The following is a 21,883-nucleotide window of genomic DNA, read 5'->3' as shown; positions in this document are numbered from 1 at the left end:
ATTGAAGCAATTGTCACAAATGCAGGTTTTGGGTTTAGTTTGGTTGATTATAAACAACACGCAACACCAGAAAATCTACCGAAGCATTTGTGTATGTTTAGTCATGATGTTTGGTATTGGATACATTCAAATTATTGCCGTAACTAATACATGAACTTTGCTTCACGTAATAGCTACTGAAAGTGGGGTTTAGAATTCCATTGTATGCCGTTGAAGTTTTTGAAAGTATCAGTTATTTGTGCCCCAGTTTTTTGTTCATGTTTTACCCAGCTAGTTTGAGTTTGTTGTTCGAATTCGAGTTTGTATTGTATTTCCAACATTTCCTTATCGTCTACACGTGTAGCAGAACACAGTTGGGAGCATTTGGTGATCGATCTATAGTATTTACTGGTAGTCCTTCCAGAACAAAAGGGTTTGGGATCGCAAAGGGTGCGGGACTTGAACATGATCGAGATATGCAACTGGGTAAAAAATGATGTAAGTAAGTTAGATCATTGACAAACTGGTACACAAGAAGTTCTAACTGGTTACATGAAGATTACAAGCATAGCTAGGCAACATAGCATGCATGACCATTGCATATATACATAGAGTTAGGACTCGTCAATGGGCCCGGCCGGGTCTTAGTAAATTTAAGTAAGTAGCGAGCCGAGTATTTTCACAAATCCGAATATCCAAACCAGCCCATCTAAGGCGGGCCGAGTGGGCCGGGCAAGGACGGGTCTTGCGGGCTTTTACGGGCCCGGCCTTGCGGGCTTGTATTAGAAAAAAAATATATAATACTCTAATTTAAGGGTTTGAAACAATAAAAGAATTATTAGAAAACATCGTTAAAAAAGTCACAAATAAATTTTAATTTCGAAATATTGTCGATCGACACCAATAGATGTGATAGATATATATATTTAGGGACCCTGTAAAAATTTCATCCGTTTTAAACATGATTTGACCCTCCGTACCTACGGTAAATAAAAAAAAGACATTTTCACATAATAAAATCTAATTGACCGGAGTTTTGCCAAATAGATTTCTTCAGTGCGACCGCGCACGATAGGTAACAAAAATTAGGTGATTTCAGAGATACAAATGGCTTTTGGTGTTTGCATATTTGTAATAGGTCATCCCTTAGGGGATATTAGTGGTGTTTTCGATTTATCGGAAATTCCGACGGTCAAACAATGTCCGAATTGGATGAAATTTTTACAGGGTCACTAAATATATATACCGATCACATCAGCTGGTGTCGATCAATTCTGAGAAGTTTCCTTCATATAGTCGCTTCATAATGTGATAGTTTTATTATAAATCTAATATAAAACTTATGATACATTAGTAGAGACTTTAGCGATCGACAACTCCAGTTCGAAATATGGTCGATCGATACCAGTAGATGTGATCGGTATATATATTTAGGGAACCCGTAAAAATTTCGTCCTTTTTTGGACATGGTTTGACCGTTTGTACCAAAAGTCAACTAAAAAATATGTGTTTTGACATATTGAAACCCCATTGACCGGGGCTTTGCCAAATATATTTCTTTAGTGCGACTGCACACGATAGGTAACAAAAATTAGGTGATTTCAGATATGCAAACGGCTTTTGGCCTTCGCATATTTGTAATAGGTCATCCCTTAGGGCATATTAGTGGTGTTTTTGATTTACCGAAAATTCTGATAGTCAAACGAGGTCCGAATTGGATGAAATTTTAAAATGATCACTAAATATATATACTGGTCACATCGGATGGTGTTAATCGATTATGAGAAGTTTCTTTCATATAGTCGTTTTATAATGAGATAGTTTTATTATAAACCTAATATAAAGGTTATAATACATTAATGGACACTTTGGCAATCGACAACTCCAGTTCGAAATATAGTTGATCGACACCAGTAGATGTGATCGGTATATATATTTAGGGAACCCGTAAAACTTTCGTCCGTTTTGGACATGGTTTGACCGTTCGTACTAACGGTCAACTAAAAAAGAGGCGTTTTGACATATTAAAACCCAATTGACCGAGACTTTACCAAATAGATTTCTTCAGTTCGACCGCATAAGATAAGTAACAAAAATAAGGTGATTTCAGATATGCAAACGGCTTTCGGCATTCGCATATTTGTAATAGATCATTCCTTATGGCATATTAGTAGTGTTTTCGATTTACCGAAAATTCTGACGGTCAAACGAAGTCCAAATTGAATGAAATTTTTACAAGGTCACTAAATATATATACCGATCACATCAGCTGGTGCCAATCGATCCTGAGAAGTTTCTTTCATATAGTTGCTTCATAATGCGGTAGTTTTATTATAAAACCTAATATAAAGGTTATGATACATTAGTGGACACTTCGGCGATCAATAACTCCAGTTCGAACTATTTTTGATCGACACTAGTAGATGTGATAGATATATATATTTAGGAACCCTGTAAAAATTTCATCCGTTTTGAACATGATTTGACCGTCCATACCTACGGTAAACAAAAAAAAAGGCGTTTCACATAATAAAACTCAATTGACCGGAGTTTTGCCAAATAGGTTTCTTCAGTGCGACCACACACGATAGATAACAAAAATTAGGTGATTTCATAGATGCAAATGGCTTTTGATGTTCGCATATTTGTAATAGGTCCTCCCTTATGACATATTAGTAGTGTTTTCGATTTATCGGAAATTCTGACGGTTAAACGAGGTCCGAATTGGATGAAATTTTTTAAGGGTCACTAAACATATATACTGATCACATCGGCTGGTGTCAATAGATTCCGAGAAGTTTCCTTCATATAGTCGCTTCATAATTTGATAGCTTTATTATAAATCTATTATAAAGGTTATGATACATTAGTGGACACTTTAGCGATCGACAACTCCAGTTCGAAATATGGTCGATCGACATCAGTAGATGTGATAGGTATATATATGTAGGGAACCCGTAAAAATTTCATTCTTTTTTGACATGGTTTGACCGTTTGTACCAAATGTCAACTAAAAAATAAGCGTTTTGACATATTGAAACCCCATTGACCGGGGCTTTCCCAAATAGATTTCTTCAGTGCGACCGCGCACGATAGGTACCAAAAATTAGGTGATTTTCAGATATGCAAACGGCTTTTGGTGTTCGTATATTTGTAATAGGTCATCCCTTATGACATATTAGTGGTGTTTTCGTTTTACCGAAAATTCTGATGGTCAAATGAGGTCCGAATTGGATGAAATTTTAAAATGATCACTAAATATACATACTGATCACATCGGATGGTGCTAATCGATTCCAAGAATTTTCTTTCATATAGTCGCTTTATAATGAGATAGTTTTATTTAAACCTAATATAAAGGTTATAATACATTAATGGATACTTCGGAAATCGACAACTCCAGTTTGAAATATGATCGATCGACACCAGTAGATGTGATCGGTATATATATTTAGGGAACCTGTAAAAATTTCGTCCGTTTTGGACATGGTTTGACTGTTCGTACCAACGGTCAACGAAAAAAGAGACGTTTTGACATATTAAAACCCCATTGACCGGGGCTTTACTAAATAGATTTCTTCAGTTCGACCGCGCACGATAGGTAACAAAAATTAGGTGATTTCAGATATGCAAACGGCTTTTGTCATTTGCATATTTGTAATAGGTCATCCTTTAGGGCATATTATTGGTGTTTTCGATTTACCGAAAATTCCGACGGTTAAACGAAGTCCGAATTGGATGAAATTTTTACAGGGTCACTAAATATATATACCGATCACATCGGCTGGTGCCGATCGATCCTAAGAAGTTTCATTCATATAGTCGCTTCATAATGCGGTAGTTTTATTATAAACCTAATATAAAGGTTATGATATATTAGTGGACACTTCGGCATCAATAACTCCATTTTGAAATATTGTCGATCGACACTAATACATGTAATATATATATATATATATATATATGTATATATATTTAGGTACCCTGTAAAAATTTCGTTCGTTTTGAACATGATTTGACCGTCCGTACCTATGGTAAACAAAAAAAATGCGTTTTCACATAATAAAACCCAATTGACCGGGGCTTTGCCAATAGATTTCTTCAGTGTGACCGCGCACGATAGGTAACAAAAATTAGGTGATTTCAAATATGCAAATGACTTTCGGTGTTCACATTTTGGTAATGGGTCTTCCCTTATGACATATTAGTGTTCTTTTCGGTTTAATATCCGATGAAATTTTTACAGGGTCACTAAATATATATACCGATCATATCGACTGGTGTCGATCGATCCCGAGAAGTTTCATTCATATAGTTGCTTCATAATGCGATAGTTTTATTTTAAACCTAATAAAATACGTATGTATAATATTTTATTATTTGGCGGGCTGGGCCTTGCTGGCTTTTGGCGGGTCGAGTTTCACACCTCTAATTTAAGCCCGGCCATCTACCCACGAAAGCGGGTTTTGGCGGGCTTTCTCGCAGACCGGGCCGGGTAAAAACCCGTCGGGCTTGCGGGCTAAATGATGAGGCCATCAAAGCTAGATACCCATCAAAATCAAATAGGAAATTAGTAGATCGAGTATATTAGATCTGAAGAGGAACAAATCCAAATTTTCCCAAAGTATATTCGGCAGTTCATTAATTTTCTCAGTTTCCCAAATCATCTATGAAAAGGGGGGTCATGATGGAATTATTGAGTCGGCAAGGCAGATTAATCTTTTAGTAATCTGGTAACAAGTAAATGTTGGAGAGGCCGGATGGAATTCGATATCCTTTTCCAAGTTATAGACGGATCGGATCACCTGTCTATAAGTACCGAGTAAAATAAACAGGGATTACTGTAAACTCCATTACTATTTGACGAAAAGGATTAGTGAGAATGGAAGAAGAATCGTATGATATGTTAATTCTATCTATAGCTGAACAATTACTCGACGAGGAGGACCAATATCGCTACAAGCCATTAACCTCCTTCTTACAGGTTGATCACTCGTTCTTGACGCCATGGTCTTGGAGCCCTAGCAACTCTGATACTACCGGTGATGCTCGGCCAAGTATGAGATCACAAACGCAGTTCATGAACTGTCAACCCGGTTCGTTCTTTCGTTACGATTATACTGGTAAACCCTGTAAAGAGAAGGAGAATAATGGAGCCCTAAAGCTGAAAATTCGTGGACGAAGCATCTGTATAAGAGAATCACCAGGTGAAAGATGCCTCTTGTCGAGTCCCTCTCTTTGCAAAGATCATAGCAGCAACTCAGTCACGCCTTTGGCCTTGGGTGTATGAATCCAGGACTCCCGCACAGATAAAAAGATTGACATACGAAGGTTTTTGAGAGGCTTCTCGATACCAAGTAATTTGTTTAAAAAGGAGAGTTTGCAAAGGAATAGATGAAGGACCCTGATTATGTCATAATCTGTATGCTTGCTACTACTATATTCGAATCTCAATTTTCTTTTTTCTTTTGGTAGACATTTTAAACTATTATAAATCAAATTTAAGTTATCTATACATCTTCTATTAATAAAGCCAGAAGGGAAGTTCTATGGTTAATTTTTTAAACTACCCAAAATGCCCATGGTTTATTAATCTCTGAATTCTGTCTGGATATGGTGCTAAGAGTAAGATCATAATCTATAAATTATAAAGGTGAAAAAAAGAGAATAAAATGAAGATTTTCTGCATAAGAGACAAATAAGGAGAAAGCCACCACTATTAGAAATTAGGCTTGAGGGGACATATATTATGTGTGCCTATAGCTAGCTATATACCAAATGAGACAATTAGTGCAAATGTGTCTTTTGAAAGTGTTCGTATTGCTAACTTGGACACAATTCATGTGTCCCCAAATATAAGAGTGAGTCTCATGGTATCTCAAACACAAACTAAAGTACAAATATCATACATGTGTATAGATATACTACACCAATTATGGACATTTATATGTGCCTATTAACATAACTATACTTTTTGCTCATAATCCCTATAATGGGAAGTAACTGCACACCAGTCCCAAGAAAATATATAAAATATCATAACAATAAACAATTAATCATACAATCTCAATATATATTTGCCAGTGAAATATTATATTCACCAATATATTAACAAAAATTTGAAACCCTATTCCTATGCAATTGAAAAATTACTGCTACAATACACGCTCATATTCCTATGCTGATAATAGAGAAGAAACATCAACCACATCATTTAAACCTATGCCGTCATAATAATGTGATCACAAAAAAACTAACTAACTTAACAGTAGTGAAAAATAAGTGTGGTTAGAACAAATAAGAGGAACAATTATATATAAAGAAGAGGTGTGTCTATCTCCTCTTATCATCCATTTCATTGAGAAAGGAGTATTGATCTATACCTAATCTAAAAACAGAAATTTAATTTCAGTTACATGTCTATCTACTCTATTTTTTCCCCTTTAACACTTACAATTTGGCTTGAAGATATTGGTCAACTGTAAGAGGTTTTGGACCCCAGACCAATCGATCAAAAAGATATCCTCAATGTGTAATTTGAAGAACTGAAAGTTGTGACCCTTGACCAGTTTGCTAATCATCCAACAATAATAAAGATCAACATAGTCCATGAGCAGAAATGAAACGAAAAATGGTGGTTATAGATTGTATGTTCACTTACCTTTCATCTCTGGATGCTTTGAGAACAAGGCCTTCTTAGCAATTTCTGTGCATTTCTGTGCATTCCATAATCTAACTGTTTTATCACTAGAACCAGTTGCAATGTAATTGCAGTTGGAATGCCATTGAACACACTACAATAAATGTTTTTAACCCATTAGAATTGGTTTTGCAGTTTCAGAACACAAGGAATAATCAATCAATGTTTAAACATCTTCAAAATAAACCTTTATACTCCCAGAACACAATCGATCACTATTATTAAAAGGCTATAAAAAGATAATTAAACCTGCAAAGCATGAAGGAGAGAGAGAGAGAGAGATCAACATCAGATAAGTGCTAAGTGCCCTGCCATTATTCTTAGAGGCCAAATTCTTGTTGTTCTATCATGTGAAGCACATGCAAAATAATGAACTATAAGGCTAAACTGCACCAGCAAAGGCTAAATGTTATGAGTACATCTAAAAGGACTGAAAACTAGAATGGTGAAAAATTCTGGTGTAAAGTCTGTGGTACCTTCAACCAAAGAGGAGATAAAAGTAAGAAAATGCATTTCAAAAAGTTGTTTCTAAACGATTTAGCCAAGCACATTTACCTGAACATCCCATACAGGGTAGTTATTCCACGCATAAATATTATAGGAGTTGTCAGTGACAAACATACAAGTAATGAACGGTTCTTGCTCAATCTAGTACTGATATTGTACCATAAGCTAAACTAGAAATTAAATACAGGAAAATTAGACAAAAATCTAATGATACTATTTGAATAAAGCAGTCACTGATGAAGAAGCAACAAAATAACATAGACAAGATTAACCAAATTATGGAATGTAAATAAAATTCTTACCCAAAGGATGCTCCTCCCAATTCATCAGAGATGGTACTACAAAAACAAAAAATAGAAGTACGATTCAAATTTCCATGCTTCCAAGAGAAGCAAAACAAATCAATTTCAAGAAGATAATATGCAGCCAGCAAGTGAACCAATGTCAGGTAGACAACAAGCCTAAAGCAACGTGAATGAAAAGGCTTAACTTTGAAAATGAGTTGACCTACAAGCTGCTATCTGAATTTTATTAGCTACATTTTCGTGTTGCTGATAATTTTTAATTTTCACTTGCATATATCAAACCATAATACATTTTTGGACATATCAAAAGACCCACATGCTTACATATACAGTACAGATAGTCAATGATACAGTAAAGACAAATTCTAGTTGCTTATCAGACATTTGATTGAGTTTCAAATCGTTAGTCAGCTTATTGTTAGGTCCAAAATGTAGTAAGCATATATATATATATATATAGAACAAATAGATAGAAACAAGCACATATTCATTTATGTAGTAAGCATGTACCTACAACAAGCAATATTTTACAACTTAGACATATCAATTTACACACAACAATGCATAGCAAATTGGAAAAGACATGCAATATTTTAGAACATGCAAAATTGAAGCTAGGTAATTGAAATTTTCTGGTAAATAAGCAGCGGTGATGTTTCTTTAAACAAAAAATATCTCACAAACATTATACTTAACCAAAAGAAGTGAATTTTTTTTAGATTGAAGATCAATCATACCTGAAGTACTGGAATTATGCTCGTAATGAACTTGTTTAGATTGAAGATCAATCATCCTGCAACTTCAACTTCTTCAGATACACATTCAGAAAATCACTCTCACCCTCCGATAGCTCCTCAAGATCAGCAAAGCTCTCAAATGTGCATCCCTCAAAGGTAAACTATGGATGAGATGCTCCAACACAAATCACCTCGCCTTAACAAGAGTCACACTTGACATATATGCAAGGCCCTGAAGTAAACACAACTAATCTAAGTAGACTAGATTTATAAACTTTGCCATAAACCAACAAACACTAACCAAAACATTAAATCATATAAAGCTTATAACCTTAGGGAAAGAAGCAGCCGATATCATTTCAGAAATAGCCCCATCAAGTTCAACCACAGAGTCCACATTATCACTGATGATACTAAAGCTCCCCATAAGCTAATCATACAAAACCAAAAATCAATCTTTACAGCAAAACCAAAAATCAATCTTTACAGCAAATGAACAATAAGAGTTATTGAATAACATTGAAATTGAAAGTAAATAAGAATCGGGGGAGTAGTGGATATTGGGAGGCCTTGTTGATATTGTGGGAGTCCTAGTAAGAGAGGTGACCAGAGGATTGGTACCCAGAAAAAATAATCAGTATATCGACGAACCCTTTTACCAGGAGAACATCGTGCAAAAGAAATTGAGAGAGTGAGAAAGGGAAATTACCGTCGGGTGTCGGTGGTGTTACGAATCTGAAGGAGGAAGTTATGGGTGATCGTCGGTGTTTGCTGGAGAGAGTAGCACCGTAGCTGCATATCTGAGAGTGTGAGAGACTGAGAGTGTTGTGTGCGCGCGTGTCTTGTACTCCGCGTATTTATACGCATTCTCAACCAAAATAAGAACTTATTCGTAAAAAGTCATATGTGCCTTTACTCTCTGAATAGTCACACATGTCAGGATGTGTGCCTAAACCGATCAAATTAGAGACACTCATATAATTGTCCCCAAAACAATTGTCCTCTTAGGCCTCTTTTCTAGTGCTACACGATCATACAATTTAGTTTAAATGGATAATAACTACTCATTATTATGAAGATAACTACGTAAATTACATACTATCATTTTATTTCTTTAATTTTAAATTTTATTTTTTTCTTTTACAACTAATAGAAAAAATAAATTAATTAACATACACGGAGTGTGTGTCATGAAACTAGTATGCATAACACAAATACACCACACTAAGTTGGTTATATATTAATCAGAGGCATTCACAAGTAGTCTATCCGCGTGGTCCTTAAAGTGTGGATATCCCTACTTTTGCCGAAATTAAGTGTCGGTAACAGTGGTTTTCTTGCCGGACGGAAACCTTCCATCAATATAGAGCTTGCTCTTGCTGGTGGAGTCATCGTGTACCCATTTGCAGTTGACCTTGATCGGGCTTTCAGGTGAAGTTGTTGCCTAGACCTTTAATTCCTAACCTTCTTTGCGTTCGTCTTCATAAAAATGCAATCCGGCATGCCTATGTTGTTCATCCAGCATGATAAGCATCACCATCAAAGCCTGGTGATTGAGAACCATGCGGACGTCCGTTTATGAACTCACCATTCTAAAAAAAAACAAAAAGATTTGCAGAGAGAGTTGTTAGAAAATCTTGATTCAACCAGTGTTGTTACTGTATTTGAACTCATCTAGATCTGTTACCGCATTTTGTCAAGTTTTGTAGTAGCAATTGTGGTCCTCAAATCTTGCTACTAGACAAGATCATAACCTCTAAGTGTAATGATCTTTGATCAATGAAGTAAATTCATTCTCCTAAAAAAATTGTGGTCCTCAAATCCTGCTACTAGATTTGAACTTGTCCAGATCTGCTATAACATTTATATCTTGAATTTATTTCAACTACACTCGTTGTTGTCAAATTTTTGGAGCACATTTGTACTCCTTTTATTTTGCTGATATACAGGTGTGCTATTGAGACCTCCAAATTTGTGCTATGGCATATTCCAAGACCGTTTCATAAGAGCCTTAAGCTTTAGAGTTAAAGGCGTAAGCCTTACGATATAATTTTTTAATAATATATATATATATATATAATTATACATAAATAAGAATATTTATTACATTAAATTAACAAAATAAATTTAGATATATATGTCTTATATTTAGAACTTATTGGGTATGGTCCTATGGGGTATGATAGGAATACTTATTTGAGTTAAAAAGAAAGTAAATTTAAGTAGTTTGTTATTTAATAAGTATGATAAGAACAACAATTAGCATAGGACTCTACAACTAAGAGTATAGAGGGACAAGAAAATCAAATATGACGAGATCATAACTCAAGAGCACACATCTTGTTTCTTCTCTTTAGAAAACGAGTTATAGAGGTTAAACTATGAGAACTTGAGAAATATAAGTTGTGATGAACAAAGGCTTCTTTGATGAACTCAATATATAGCATCATTCATTCTACTGTGCATATCCTGAAGAAAAAAGAGAGACAGAAAGTGCTAATAGAAAGATCAAAGATGAATCGAACCAGGTAAGTGATGGCCTTAGTTTTCATTTTTTTCCCTGTGCGTTGTCTTCGGTAGCTTACCGGGGAGATTCAAGATATACCTCTATATTTTCTATTTATACCTCATTAATTATTTAAATCCTATTTTACTGCTATAAACACTCACCTTAATTTTTTTTTTTAAAGTGACTTCCATTTTCCATTGAAGCATATTATATTCTGGGAATTGAATCAAATTCAATTTAACCTTTGTTGTAGTAGAATTGTAGAGTGTCAATCATGAAACCAATATGTATTAATTAACCAATGTGATTAAATCTCAAGTTGGAGTAGAAAAAGATGAGAATAAAGATTAAATGAATGCTTTTTTAGATTGAAACATCTTTAAAAGAAAAAAGTAGAAGTTCTGATTGACAACTAAATCAAAGAGAGCTGTCTATACTCCTATGAGCACAACTACCAGGCTTAGTTCTGATGAGGATGGAAATAGTGTAGATAAAAAACTATATAAAAGCATGATTGACAGTTTACTTTATTTAACTGCCAGTAGACCTGATCTATGCTATAGTGTAGGTGTTTGTGCTCGATATCAAGCAATTCCTAAGGAGTCACACATGGAGGTAGTAAAACGAATCATTCGTTATGTGTATGATACTATCAATTGTGGAATTTATTATACTTGTGATACTAATGTTGAAGTTGCAGGATTTTCAGATTTTCAGATGCAGATTGGGGAGGGAACTTGCAGGACAGACGTAGTACTTCTAGTGGATGCTTTTACTTGGAAACAATCTAGTTGCATGGCACTGTGAGAAGCAAAATTGCATTTCACTTTCCACTGTAGAAGTTGAATATGTGGCTACATGAAGTTGTTGCACACAAATGTTGTGGCTCAAAGACTATAGTATAAATCAAGGGAAGATGACTATTTTTTGTGATAACACTAGGTGCTATAAATATCTCTAAAAATAATGTACAACATACAAGAACTAAACATATTGATTTGAGATATCATTTCATTCGTGACTTAGTTGATATACAAATACTTGAGCTCTCTTTTGTCCACATAGAAGGACAGTTAGTTGACCTTTTCACTAAGCCTCTAGATGCTGAGATGTTTGTGTTTCTGCGTAATTCTCTTGGAATTTGTAGTTTGCAATAAAGATCATTTGAGAACTGTAACAAGAAGATTATTTTCCTGAACTTAGTTTGTACAATCTCAAAGGATTTCTGTGCAAAAATATTTTCTTATTAATTGATCTTTATGTGTTACTCTGGATCAATCTTTCTTAATTACTTAATTGTTGTTTTATGTGGCATGTTTTATGAGTTCACTTTACACTTAGATTCATTGTGGTGGTACAAACTTGGGTTGAGTCACCTAATCAGGAACTAGTGTAGTGGAATATATTCTCAATTTGCAGTTGCATGCTAATAAAAAAATGTGTGAGGCATGCAATTCTAGGCCAGGCTGGTTCTACTATCTAAGAATTGACTAATTACTCGATGTCTGTTGGAATGGACTGGTTTAGTCTCCCCGGTGAAATCCTATATTGACTCAGCAATGTTCTGAGATCAACTGCTTAAAGAGCTTATCTAAAGAAATATATGAAGAGTTAATCTTTTGTGGTTACTTATGTCAAAAGTTTCATAAAGAAGTTAAAAGGGGGAGAGATGTACTTATAGCTTGCGAATTTAATTACTCCTCTTGTTTTACCCCATATGATCTATAACTTCCCACTATCACACTCATACTTTGTGTCATATTGAACTACGATTGCTTGTTCCAGATCTGTTGATTAATACAGTCCCATGAAAGTTGATTAAGATGTCATATTTTTTTATCAGATTTCATTTGATCTTTGTATCAATAGCTCTACAAGAAATTACTCTTTTTTAATCTTAATCTATTGCTTTCGCTTGCAAACGAGTAATTTCTAAAGAGAAAACGTTTCAATGCTGATCTTTTCAGCATTTAATTGCTGCGTGATTATCAAGTTGTGTAGATTTTTAGGAGAGACTCTTGAGTTGTTTTAGGAAGTGTATCTCCTTTAGAATTCAATTGATTTTCTGATAGCATTAGGGTTTGGTTTGTATTGCTCTATATAAACCCTCTCTTTAGCTCTTCTCTTCTCATCTTATTTTCTCTCATTAGTTCTCACTTTTTCCTTGAGTGTGCATGATCAATATGGTGCGCTCTCACTATCATTCGCGTGTTGGATAACTCAATCGTCGCAGTATGGAGGAACGTCGTCAGATCATCAATGATGCAGTCGATGTGATCATGATGTTGCCCCTCCTGGCTTTGAAATTTCACTTGCTTTGCAAATTCATCCTCCTCAGCCTCTTGAGGAAACTCCTCATGCTCAACTTATGGTCGTAATCACACGGTTGCAGATCTCTCAAGATTTTTATGTTGGTCGAATGGAGCGAAAATTTACCATGCTGGATCGTGAGATTGGCCTTTTGAATATCACTATTGCGACTCTTGCTGAGGTTGTGCCTGAAGTTCAAGGAAGATATGCTCCTGGTCATTATGGTTCTCACTCTCCTTCTACATCTTTGCCCTCTCCACATGCTTCTCCATGTGCTACTCATCGTAGCCCTTCAAGTTCCATGTCTTCACCTTCATCTCAATCCATTTCTCCTCCATCTACTGGTTCAAAGCTTTGGGATGAGGCTCTTCAGCGTCAGAAAGAGAAGCAGGCAAAGGAGGCAAGGTCTAGCAAAGGGTGGGGGACTCCTAATTCTTCTGGTTAGGGTCCTCTTTGACCTTCCACACACTAAGGGGGAGAACCAGCTATCAGCAGCAGCAGTTTTTAATTTCTTTATTTTATTTTATTTTGAACATCTTTTATTTTGCATGAACAATTTTTGGGTTGTAAGTGCATAAGCACAGACTTTGCGTTGTTTTTGTGTTAATTTTTGAACTATGATTATTTTATGTTTTGCCTAGGAACTTTGTCTTTGATTCAAGAAAAGGATGGAAATTGATTCTTGATCATGTCAAAGACTCTCTTTTTTTGAACATTGGTTCAGAACTAAAAGTTGGTGAGGCTTTATTTAAATTTCTTGCTTGGCTCTTTTATGTCTAATCTTGTCTTATAGGTACATAAATTAAATTTTGTTTGTTGTATGGAAGATCAAGGGGGAAATTGAAGGTATTAAAGATTAGCTCTTCATTCAACATGAGATATAGTTTCCTAGTTGGATTAGGAAATTACCAAATGGCTGTTGATATGGTAACTGTATCACTAAGTTTTTATTTGATCCTTATCAATCTAATCAAATTTATTTTAAATTGATTTGATCGATTTGTTTCTATACTTATCTTTGTTTAGACTGGTAATGAGCAACGAGAAAGGGTGAGTCTTTCTCTTATAAATACTCAGCCTTTTCTTATTCATTTGTGTGGTTTTTCAATATTCTTTCACTTTGATATTTTTGTGTTGCTTTGATCAACATATCGTTAATGAAAAACCCCGGACTTAAAGTTCACACTGGCAGCATCTCTGTATTGGTCTATTTTCTCTAAGCTTGAGAGATTGTTCTCTCTTATTTCATCTGTATTGAATCCAATTTGTAGGTTTTGTCAGTTGTTTCAATGTATTGTATAGATTGTTTAGAATAGAACAAGTAAGCAGTGTTTTGCTTAGCAAAGAGATTCAGTCTAATCTCTACGTACTTGACCTTGTAACAATATCTCGTAGTGGTTTTTACCTCTCAAGGTTTCTACTGTAGTGAACAAATCTGAGTTGTTCTTGTCTCTTGTCTCTTGTCTTTGTGTGTGTTTTTACAAATGTTTACTCCATCAAGTACTTTTAAAAATGAAACGAAAACTGATAGAAATATATAATGTGATGTTCTTAATATGTTATTGATCTCTCTCATTTAGCTTAGTTATTCTATTAATATTGTTCATTTTAACTTAGTTTATTGTTTTTAGGTACATTGAAGCAAAATAAGAGGAATATATATTTAAAGAACCAAAATGAGCAATAAAACCTGAAATCAGGATTTTGTGTTTGCAGAACAGTCAATTTCTACAAACCACATGAGACAATCTACATAGACGAAAATTATGAGTAATATAACGATGAAAAACCCTATGAGTCTATTTTCCAGAGCCGTTGAATTTGCAGCAATATCAATTTTCTGGAGGAAGTTATGATCGATTTAGTGAGCAGAGGTCGGTCTGCACGATTTTCTTATTGTGGATCAAAGTTCTATTTTAAAGCAGGACTACTCCAGAAAGCCCATGGACGAATTGTTTGGGTTTCTTAACCCTAATTACATCAAAGCAGAAGGATGAAGGTTAATATATACGATTGGGGAAACCTATCAACGGGCAGCTTCTCTTTTGGCCGAACTTTCTTTTGGCCATTCTCTTGGTCAAGATTATCAAGCAAGGATAGCTTCCTCTGTCAAGAATCATCATTCACCGTTTACACATAGTTTCTTCTTTGTCTTTAGTCTTTTGTATTTGATTATAAATATGACAATTGCTATGTTTTCCAAAACTATGTGTAAGTGTGTAATTAATTCTCTTAGGTAGGGGCTGCACTTGTAGCCCCGTTTATGCAAGACTCAAGTTTATGTATTCTTATTTAATTATTAATTTCTGATGTGATTGGTGTGTCTATGATTGTGCTATTAATAACTCTTACATGTTTTGAGTCTTTGGTGTACAACTTAGATTTTCGGCATGTATTTGCAACTAGAGGTTAGGAGGTACTTCACCTAATCGTTGCATTTTTTTCTCTCATTAAGTAGTGACTACATCACTCGCGGAGGTAAATCAAGAAATGCTTATTGATTTGGGTAGAGATTGCATTTCACGCTACCTAGACTTTAATCAACGAACAAACTTTCATAGATCTTAATGAATTCTGCTTGAGTTACTAGAATACTGCGTTTCAGAGCTAGTAAACCTGTTAGAGAATGTTTTTAACGAAAAGTGCGTTTCACAACGTTAAATAATTTCAGGGAAATAATAAGAACAATTTCAATGTGTTTCATGGTTGTTCTTGTGTTGTCAGTCACATAATTGTTATGTGTTTTCTAGGGTTAAACAAGAGTGAAGTATAAGCGGTGGTGAATTGGTGTAGAACCTAGCTCATCCATTCCATATATCATCAAAATTTTATTTGTTTTCTTTATTGCTACATTACACAAAAAAATCTCCTCATTGTTACTTTGTTAATTGATTATTTCATTTTGTACACATAACATTTCCATCATTGTTTTTGTTTTGTAGGTTTGACTTGAAATCAAAGTATCCCTCAAATCACTAGCGTTTAACAATCCCTCTTCCATTATACTACAACTGATTACTACAACGAGAGTTTAAATTGTGCGATCGTTTTGGTCACATCAAAAACCACCAAATAACGTACTGTTATACAAACTAACCATCAATCCTTGCAGTTCGAGAATCTCTATCGTAAGAGTTGTATTACCTGAGAGGACGAATGGGCACTTCAACAAGCAGTTTATATTCGAAGAAAGAAACTTTATCTCTTTCTAAAACGAACAAGTGATTGAAACAAAGTTTGCATCAGAAACCCCAGTCTTGAAAACGCAATAGATGGCTCGAAAACTCTTAAATTACCAGAATTCGAATACCCAATCACAGTTAATAGTTCAAAAACGAAATTGAGACAACAAGCACCAGAGCTTGGCCACTCATATCAACAATATGAAATCAAGCACCAGAGGGCATGAATGCACAAGGTAAGACTACAAGCGCTTCAGAGCAACCCGTTCTCAACATCAAAAGTCGAACTATAGGGAAAGCTAAAGACAGCCACAATCTACTCCTCCATAGAAGACCCATATTTTAATAAGAGGAGCAAGTTGAGCCTTTGGTCGACTCTCTTCACCACAGTGAATTAAACCCATTTCACTAAATGGAATCTATATGCCTGGCATAAAATATTAACAGTTCAATCACGAGTTATGCAATTGTATGTTGGTTCATCATTAAATTGAATATTAACTCAATTGACTCTAATGGCGTAGTCAAAAACATGAATTAGGAGGGTCAGAGTTTATAAGTAAATAAAATATAACAATGGGGGAATTTTCACTTACTATAAATTAATAAGTGCTCCATGAAAAGAATAATCTATTCGCATCAAAATGAAAGAAATTTTCATATTAATTGTTAAAAATATTGCATATATTAGTTTACATATATGTGTATATATAAAATATTATAGATTCATTGATTAATGATGATATCGAATCTTAAGAATTGTGTGAATAATTGAACATCACGATAAAATTACTCAATCATATGACTTTAACATATTATCATGAATGTCAAAATCCAATACTTAAATGCAATAATAAAGTACAAATATCTAATATTTCAACCAATTATACTTGAGTTTAAAAATTGAGGAGGGGTCTTCTAGCCCAAGTGTGGCTACGCCCATGATTGACTCACCTATGGAGTTTTCAACTTCGCACAAGTCTGAGGCAAAAATTTGCGGGTTTGAAACTTCGGTGCTTCCGAGCTCCGACTAGAAGGAAAGACGGGTGAAACGTTCTGATTAGCGAGACTCGAGAAGTGTTAGGAAACCTTGACGCTTGAATTACTTTAAAAACAAATTCACGCTAACTTTTTTTTTGGTCAAATAAGGTAATATTTGAAGAATTGTTTTTCATGATTCTATCGGTGTCACAGTTTGGAGACCACCTAACTGAGTCTACCTTCCTTCATGTAGTCTATTAATCAACTGGGGTACAGTGAGCCCACGGCTGAACTTCCTTGCTTTACTTGTTACATGCATATAGCAAACTAATACGAGGCAGAGTGTATTGATAGATGCATGTAATGTATGGATCATTCACATGTACATGAAACAAGTCAAACAACAATATGAAATAGGATATCTTGTAGATTTTGTTTATATAGAATTGGATTCATTTGAACTCAGACCTAAAATTTAGTAGATAAATGACCGATTGAAACACAATGTTAAGTTCGAACTTGAAATCAATATATAAATTACTTTAATCAAAGCTACCCTCCTCAGTTTCATGGTTACCTTTTGGCTACAAGTATTAATTGTTGTTTCACTGTTGATTATGTAAGTATCACAAGAGGACTAGCTAGCTAGCTTGTAGTTTGCTTGTATGCAGGATTGTAAGAGATTTGCATTCTGATCATTATTGTCTACAATTAGTTTCTTCCAAAATCTCAAATAATAGTAGTTCATTTCATCAGACATCACCTAGACATTCAGTTGTTGATTTCATTACAGAAAGCGAGATAATTTGTGTGATATAAACACGAAATCCTACTGCATATGGGTGTTCTGTTCTGTTTAGAGGCCAGAATGGCATGAACATCGTATTGTACGTAGTTAATAGTTGATTGACTACATATCTTGGCAGTCACCAAGCTCTACCTTAACCAAAAGAAGTATTACACTTTGGTGTCTCTTATTAGGCTTTTTAAGATGAGTTGGTAGCACAAACAATATATAAGATGAACGAAAGTATATCGATGGCAATCGTGAGTTAAAATATGTGAAGTGAATGAATACGAGAAAACAATAGCAAACAGCCTTCATCTAACCTATACGACTATCCATGTCCATCTTGTTATATATGAACGTTTTTCAAAACCGGTGTAAGTGATGCCATGAAATATCATTGTGTATCAAATCAAAACTAGAAAATATGGAACAGAAGAATACAGTATCAGTACCACAATCATATGGGATATAAATCAAAGGAATCCTCTACTGTTTCTATGTATTTAACGAATCAATTAAATGCCTATAGAAATAATCACAACTACAAATGTCATTACATTTTAAGATATCAAATGGTAACCAGGCGGCGCCAAATTCAAGTCCAGATTCAAGCAAGACACCCTTTTACTACTATTCGATTTCTTCAACACCGGGATAGCCGCCGCCCTAATCCGCTCCGCAGCGGAACTCATCATAACATCTCTATGTCTCCTCATGTGTCCCCCAAGCGCCTGCCCTATTGAAAATTCCATCCCGCAGATCGGGCATTCGTGCTTCTTTGGCTTCGCCGGAGACGATGGTTGCCCCAGCTGTAAGATCTCCCCCTCGCCGCCGTCTAGTTTCGGCTTGTTGTGGCTCGCCCTGTGGCCTCCGAGGGCCTGGAACGACGAGAATTCCCGGTTACACGTCTTGCAAGCAAAGACGCGGCCGGAGGAGATTGGTTTTTGGATGGAGGAGGAATGGTTCCGATCTATTTTGGACAGGAGCATCAAGCAACTGACCAAGTCCTCAGTCTGCTGCTGCTCATCTTCTCTCGCTCTCTTCATTTTATTATTATGTGGGTGTGAAATTGGGACGAACGTTATAGCCAAGTTGCATGGAAGTGGAGGAATGGGAGTCTGTTTATATAGGGGTTTGAGTCGGTGGATGCAGCTAGGAATGACTAGTAGTGACAGCTAAGTACGTTCTTCTCAAGACTTGGCGATTAAGTAACGGATTACGTTAGGGAATTAGCCCCGTTTCTGTTGCCCCGGGTGTTTGGTAACGGCGTGAAGGGGTCGTTAAGTCGTTTTGGTTGACCTAGTGGGAACTTGGGAGTGGGTTGAACGTTCTAGAATCTAGACTATAGGAATTGTAGCCGCAGCCGAGGCGCGTGTAAAAGTAAAATGGGGGATTTAGATGTACACCCAAAAATGTTTATATCTTTTATATTAACCCACCACTTCAAATTACACTCAAACATATTTATTAGATTTATTTTTAATTAAAATAATATATTTCTTACTTAAATAATAGAACCTTATGTGTTGATATTTACTAAACATACTACACCAATACAAAATCCAGACCCATGATTCAGCTTGATTAAAGCTTCTACCTTTGGAAACTCATTCATTAATCAATTGATACAAAATTGACTCCTTGATTATAGCATCTAATATTGATGCAAATCTCATCCATGATTGAAGCAATAGAAATCAATACATAGGGATTTGAAGGTTTTCAATTTCGAAATCAAGTTTTATCATGATATGTACTTGTCATTTTTTATTGATGTAAATGGATCGGTTAATCCGAGGGTGATAGGTTGCATTGTATCGTCGACAATGTGTGTTTCTTCTTTGGTATGAATTACTTTAGACCTGATCGTTAGGTGAAAAATTATTTGTTCATATTGTGGTCTGGATTTGAGGTGTGTATTATGAGCTATAGGTATACCTCATCTTTATACTTTGGTGAATAGGTAGGTATGGTGTGTTTTAGAATGGATTCTATTTGTCAGGTTTGTGTTACCTATGAATTCGAATCTTTTACCTTTGTGGTATGATGCTAGGTTTGTTTGATAGGTAATTTATGCGCTTGTAGTAGTTTCTTTCTTGCATAATAGGTAATGTCTTTGTATTAAATTGTTATTGGAATGAGTGTAGTGTTCATCTCATATAGGTGGGGTGTGTGTAGTGTTCGTTCTGTTCTATAGGAAGGATTATACTTATGAGGTAGGAATTGTGTCTACTGTTTATACCTGTTGTCGAGGAGTAGAAAAAAAAATCTAACATATCTTAGGAAGAGGAAAGTTATATACACCCAAGAAAAGAAAACTTTGTTATAAATTGTATATAAAAGTTTGTAAGAATATATTGAATAACAATAGTAATTTCAATTGCATTAATTAAGACAAATAAAAATTGTATTTTTCATTCGTGTGACTTATCCGTTACATAATTTCTCTCGACTAACTCAACAAAGCAACACAAGACTTATGCGTACATTAATGTTTGGTATAAAATATTGCATTTCAGAAATTATGATAGTTTTTTTTAGGACGGAAAAACTCCCAACTAGCTGGGAGCCTCCATTTAAATTATGATAGTTATTAAATGCGTATAATTTTCTTTTTTCAAGTAGAAGAGTAAAAAGGTGAATTAGAACAAAAAATTGCATTATGTTAATTATTTTAGAAAACTCTATTAGAAATGTTGCAATAAGTATTAGACGTGGAGTGAAAAAAAAAACTGAGTGTGGGTTCAACTTAAAAGAGTCCTTGAAAAATATGGGTGTATCACTAAAAGTAAAATTGGTTTTCCTCTGTGATTGGTTAGTTCCCATCATGTCTCCAATCAGTGTTCAATTTCGCAAAGGACAAACAACAGCAGTAATGATATCAGGTTAAATGTCTCCGAGTTCATGATGTGTAATTTGTAAAACAATTGGTCTCTGTTTATGTTTTTATAATTTTATTCTCTTTTCCAATCGGTGTTTAATTTCGCAAACGACAAACAACAACAGTGATGATATCAGGCTAAATGTCTCCGAGTTCATGATGTGTAATTTGTAAAACAATTAGTCTCTGTTTCTGTTTTTATAATTTTATTCTAATTTTTAGTTGGGTGCTTTTAAATGCATCCATCAAATTTCTTCGTATACCTAATATTTAAATTTTTATCATGTATTTTCATGTTTTACCCGTGTTATATATTATTATTATCTTTCTTTGTACCCAGCATATGGACATCTCTCAACATGCTATTACCAGCAATAAGTTTTGATTTTTGGTGAAAATAGAGAAACCCAAGATCGAACCAATTAATGGTGGAGATGATAAGAAAGAAAATGAGAGAATGAATGTAATCAAACAGAAAGAAGCTATAATCATGAAAATGTTTGTGGTGATAGCCACTGCCGATAGCATGGATTCATGGTTTGGAGCTATTCATTTCCCCTTGTCTTTGATTTTCCTCATCGTTTGCTTCCTTCCTATTTCTAACCGCATAGTTGATGATAAGAGTTAAGACAACATAGTATTATGATTATTGTGTCATTTTCACATATTATTTCAATATCGGTTAATTCTTGTTATTAATGTAATGAAGGGTTGTCTTTGTATATATGTTGGCGATTTTATATTTAATGCTTATTAGAACGATTTTCTTCTTAAGAATAGTCATGAGCAGGTATCGATTGCTAGCTTTTGGAATATATTAGATTACAACATAATATTATTAGTTCTTATCCACTTTAATAGCGGGTATTTAGTAGGGAGAGGTGTGTGCCAGACTTTTGTTATCAAGCGCTGAAGCTATATAATTGCAATGTGCCAGATTCAGTATTCTCAATTTTACTGTCAAGCGCTGAAGCTGTATAAATGCAAATTGTAGGAGACAAA

At 34.9% G+C, this 21,883-nt stretch overlaps 1 protein-coding gene and 1 long non-coding RNA gene across 3 annotated transcripts; both read right to left on the bottom strand.

Annotated features, from left to right (window-relative positions):
* Positions 1–6,285: 6,285 nt before the first annotated feature.
* On the bottom strand, positions 6,286–8,690 carry LOC126786051 (uncharacterized). Of its 2 annotated transcripts, XR_007671164.1 has the most exons (4): positions 8,229–8,690; positions 7,489–7,524; positions 6,641–6,773; positions 6,286–6,552 (listed from the first exon to the last, which is right to left on the bottom strand). It is a non-coding gene; the product is annotated as an uncharacterized LOC126786051 (long non-coding RNA). The 2 variants fall into 2 exon arrangements; XR_007671163.1 differs by having other exon boundaries at positions 6,286–6,773.
* A 9,810-nt stretch (positions 8,691–18,500) lies between these two features.
* On the bottom strand, positions 18,501–19,072 carry LOC126786029 (zinc finger protein ZAT12-like). Its single transcript, XM_050511730.1, has one exon. It carries the CDS (start codon positions 19,044–19,046, stop codon positions 18,561–18,563), a length of 486 nt encoding a protein of 161 aa, XP_050367687.1. The 5' UTR covers positions 19,047–19,072; the 3' UTR covers positions 18,501–18,560.
* Between the last annotated feature and the right edge of the window lie 2,811 nt (positions 19,073–21,883).

This window comes from Argentina anserina, chromosome 3 (genome assembly GCF_933775445.1).
Source record: "Argentina anserina chromosome 3, drPotAnse1.1, whole genome shotgun sequence".
Lineage (NCBI taxonomy): Eukaryota > Viridiplantae > Streptophyta > Magnoliopsida > Rosales > Rosaceae > Argentina > Argentina anserina.
Note: the sequence above shows the minus strand (reverse complement) of the source record. Positions and strands in the feature narration are given on the sequence as shown.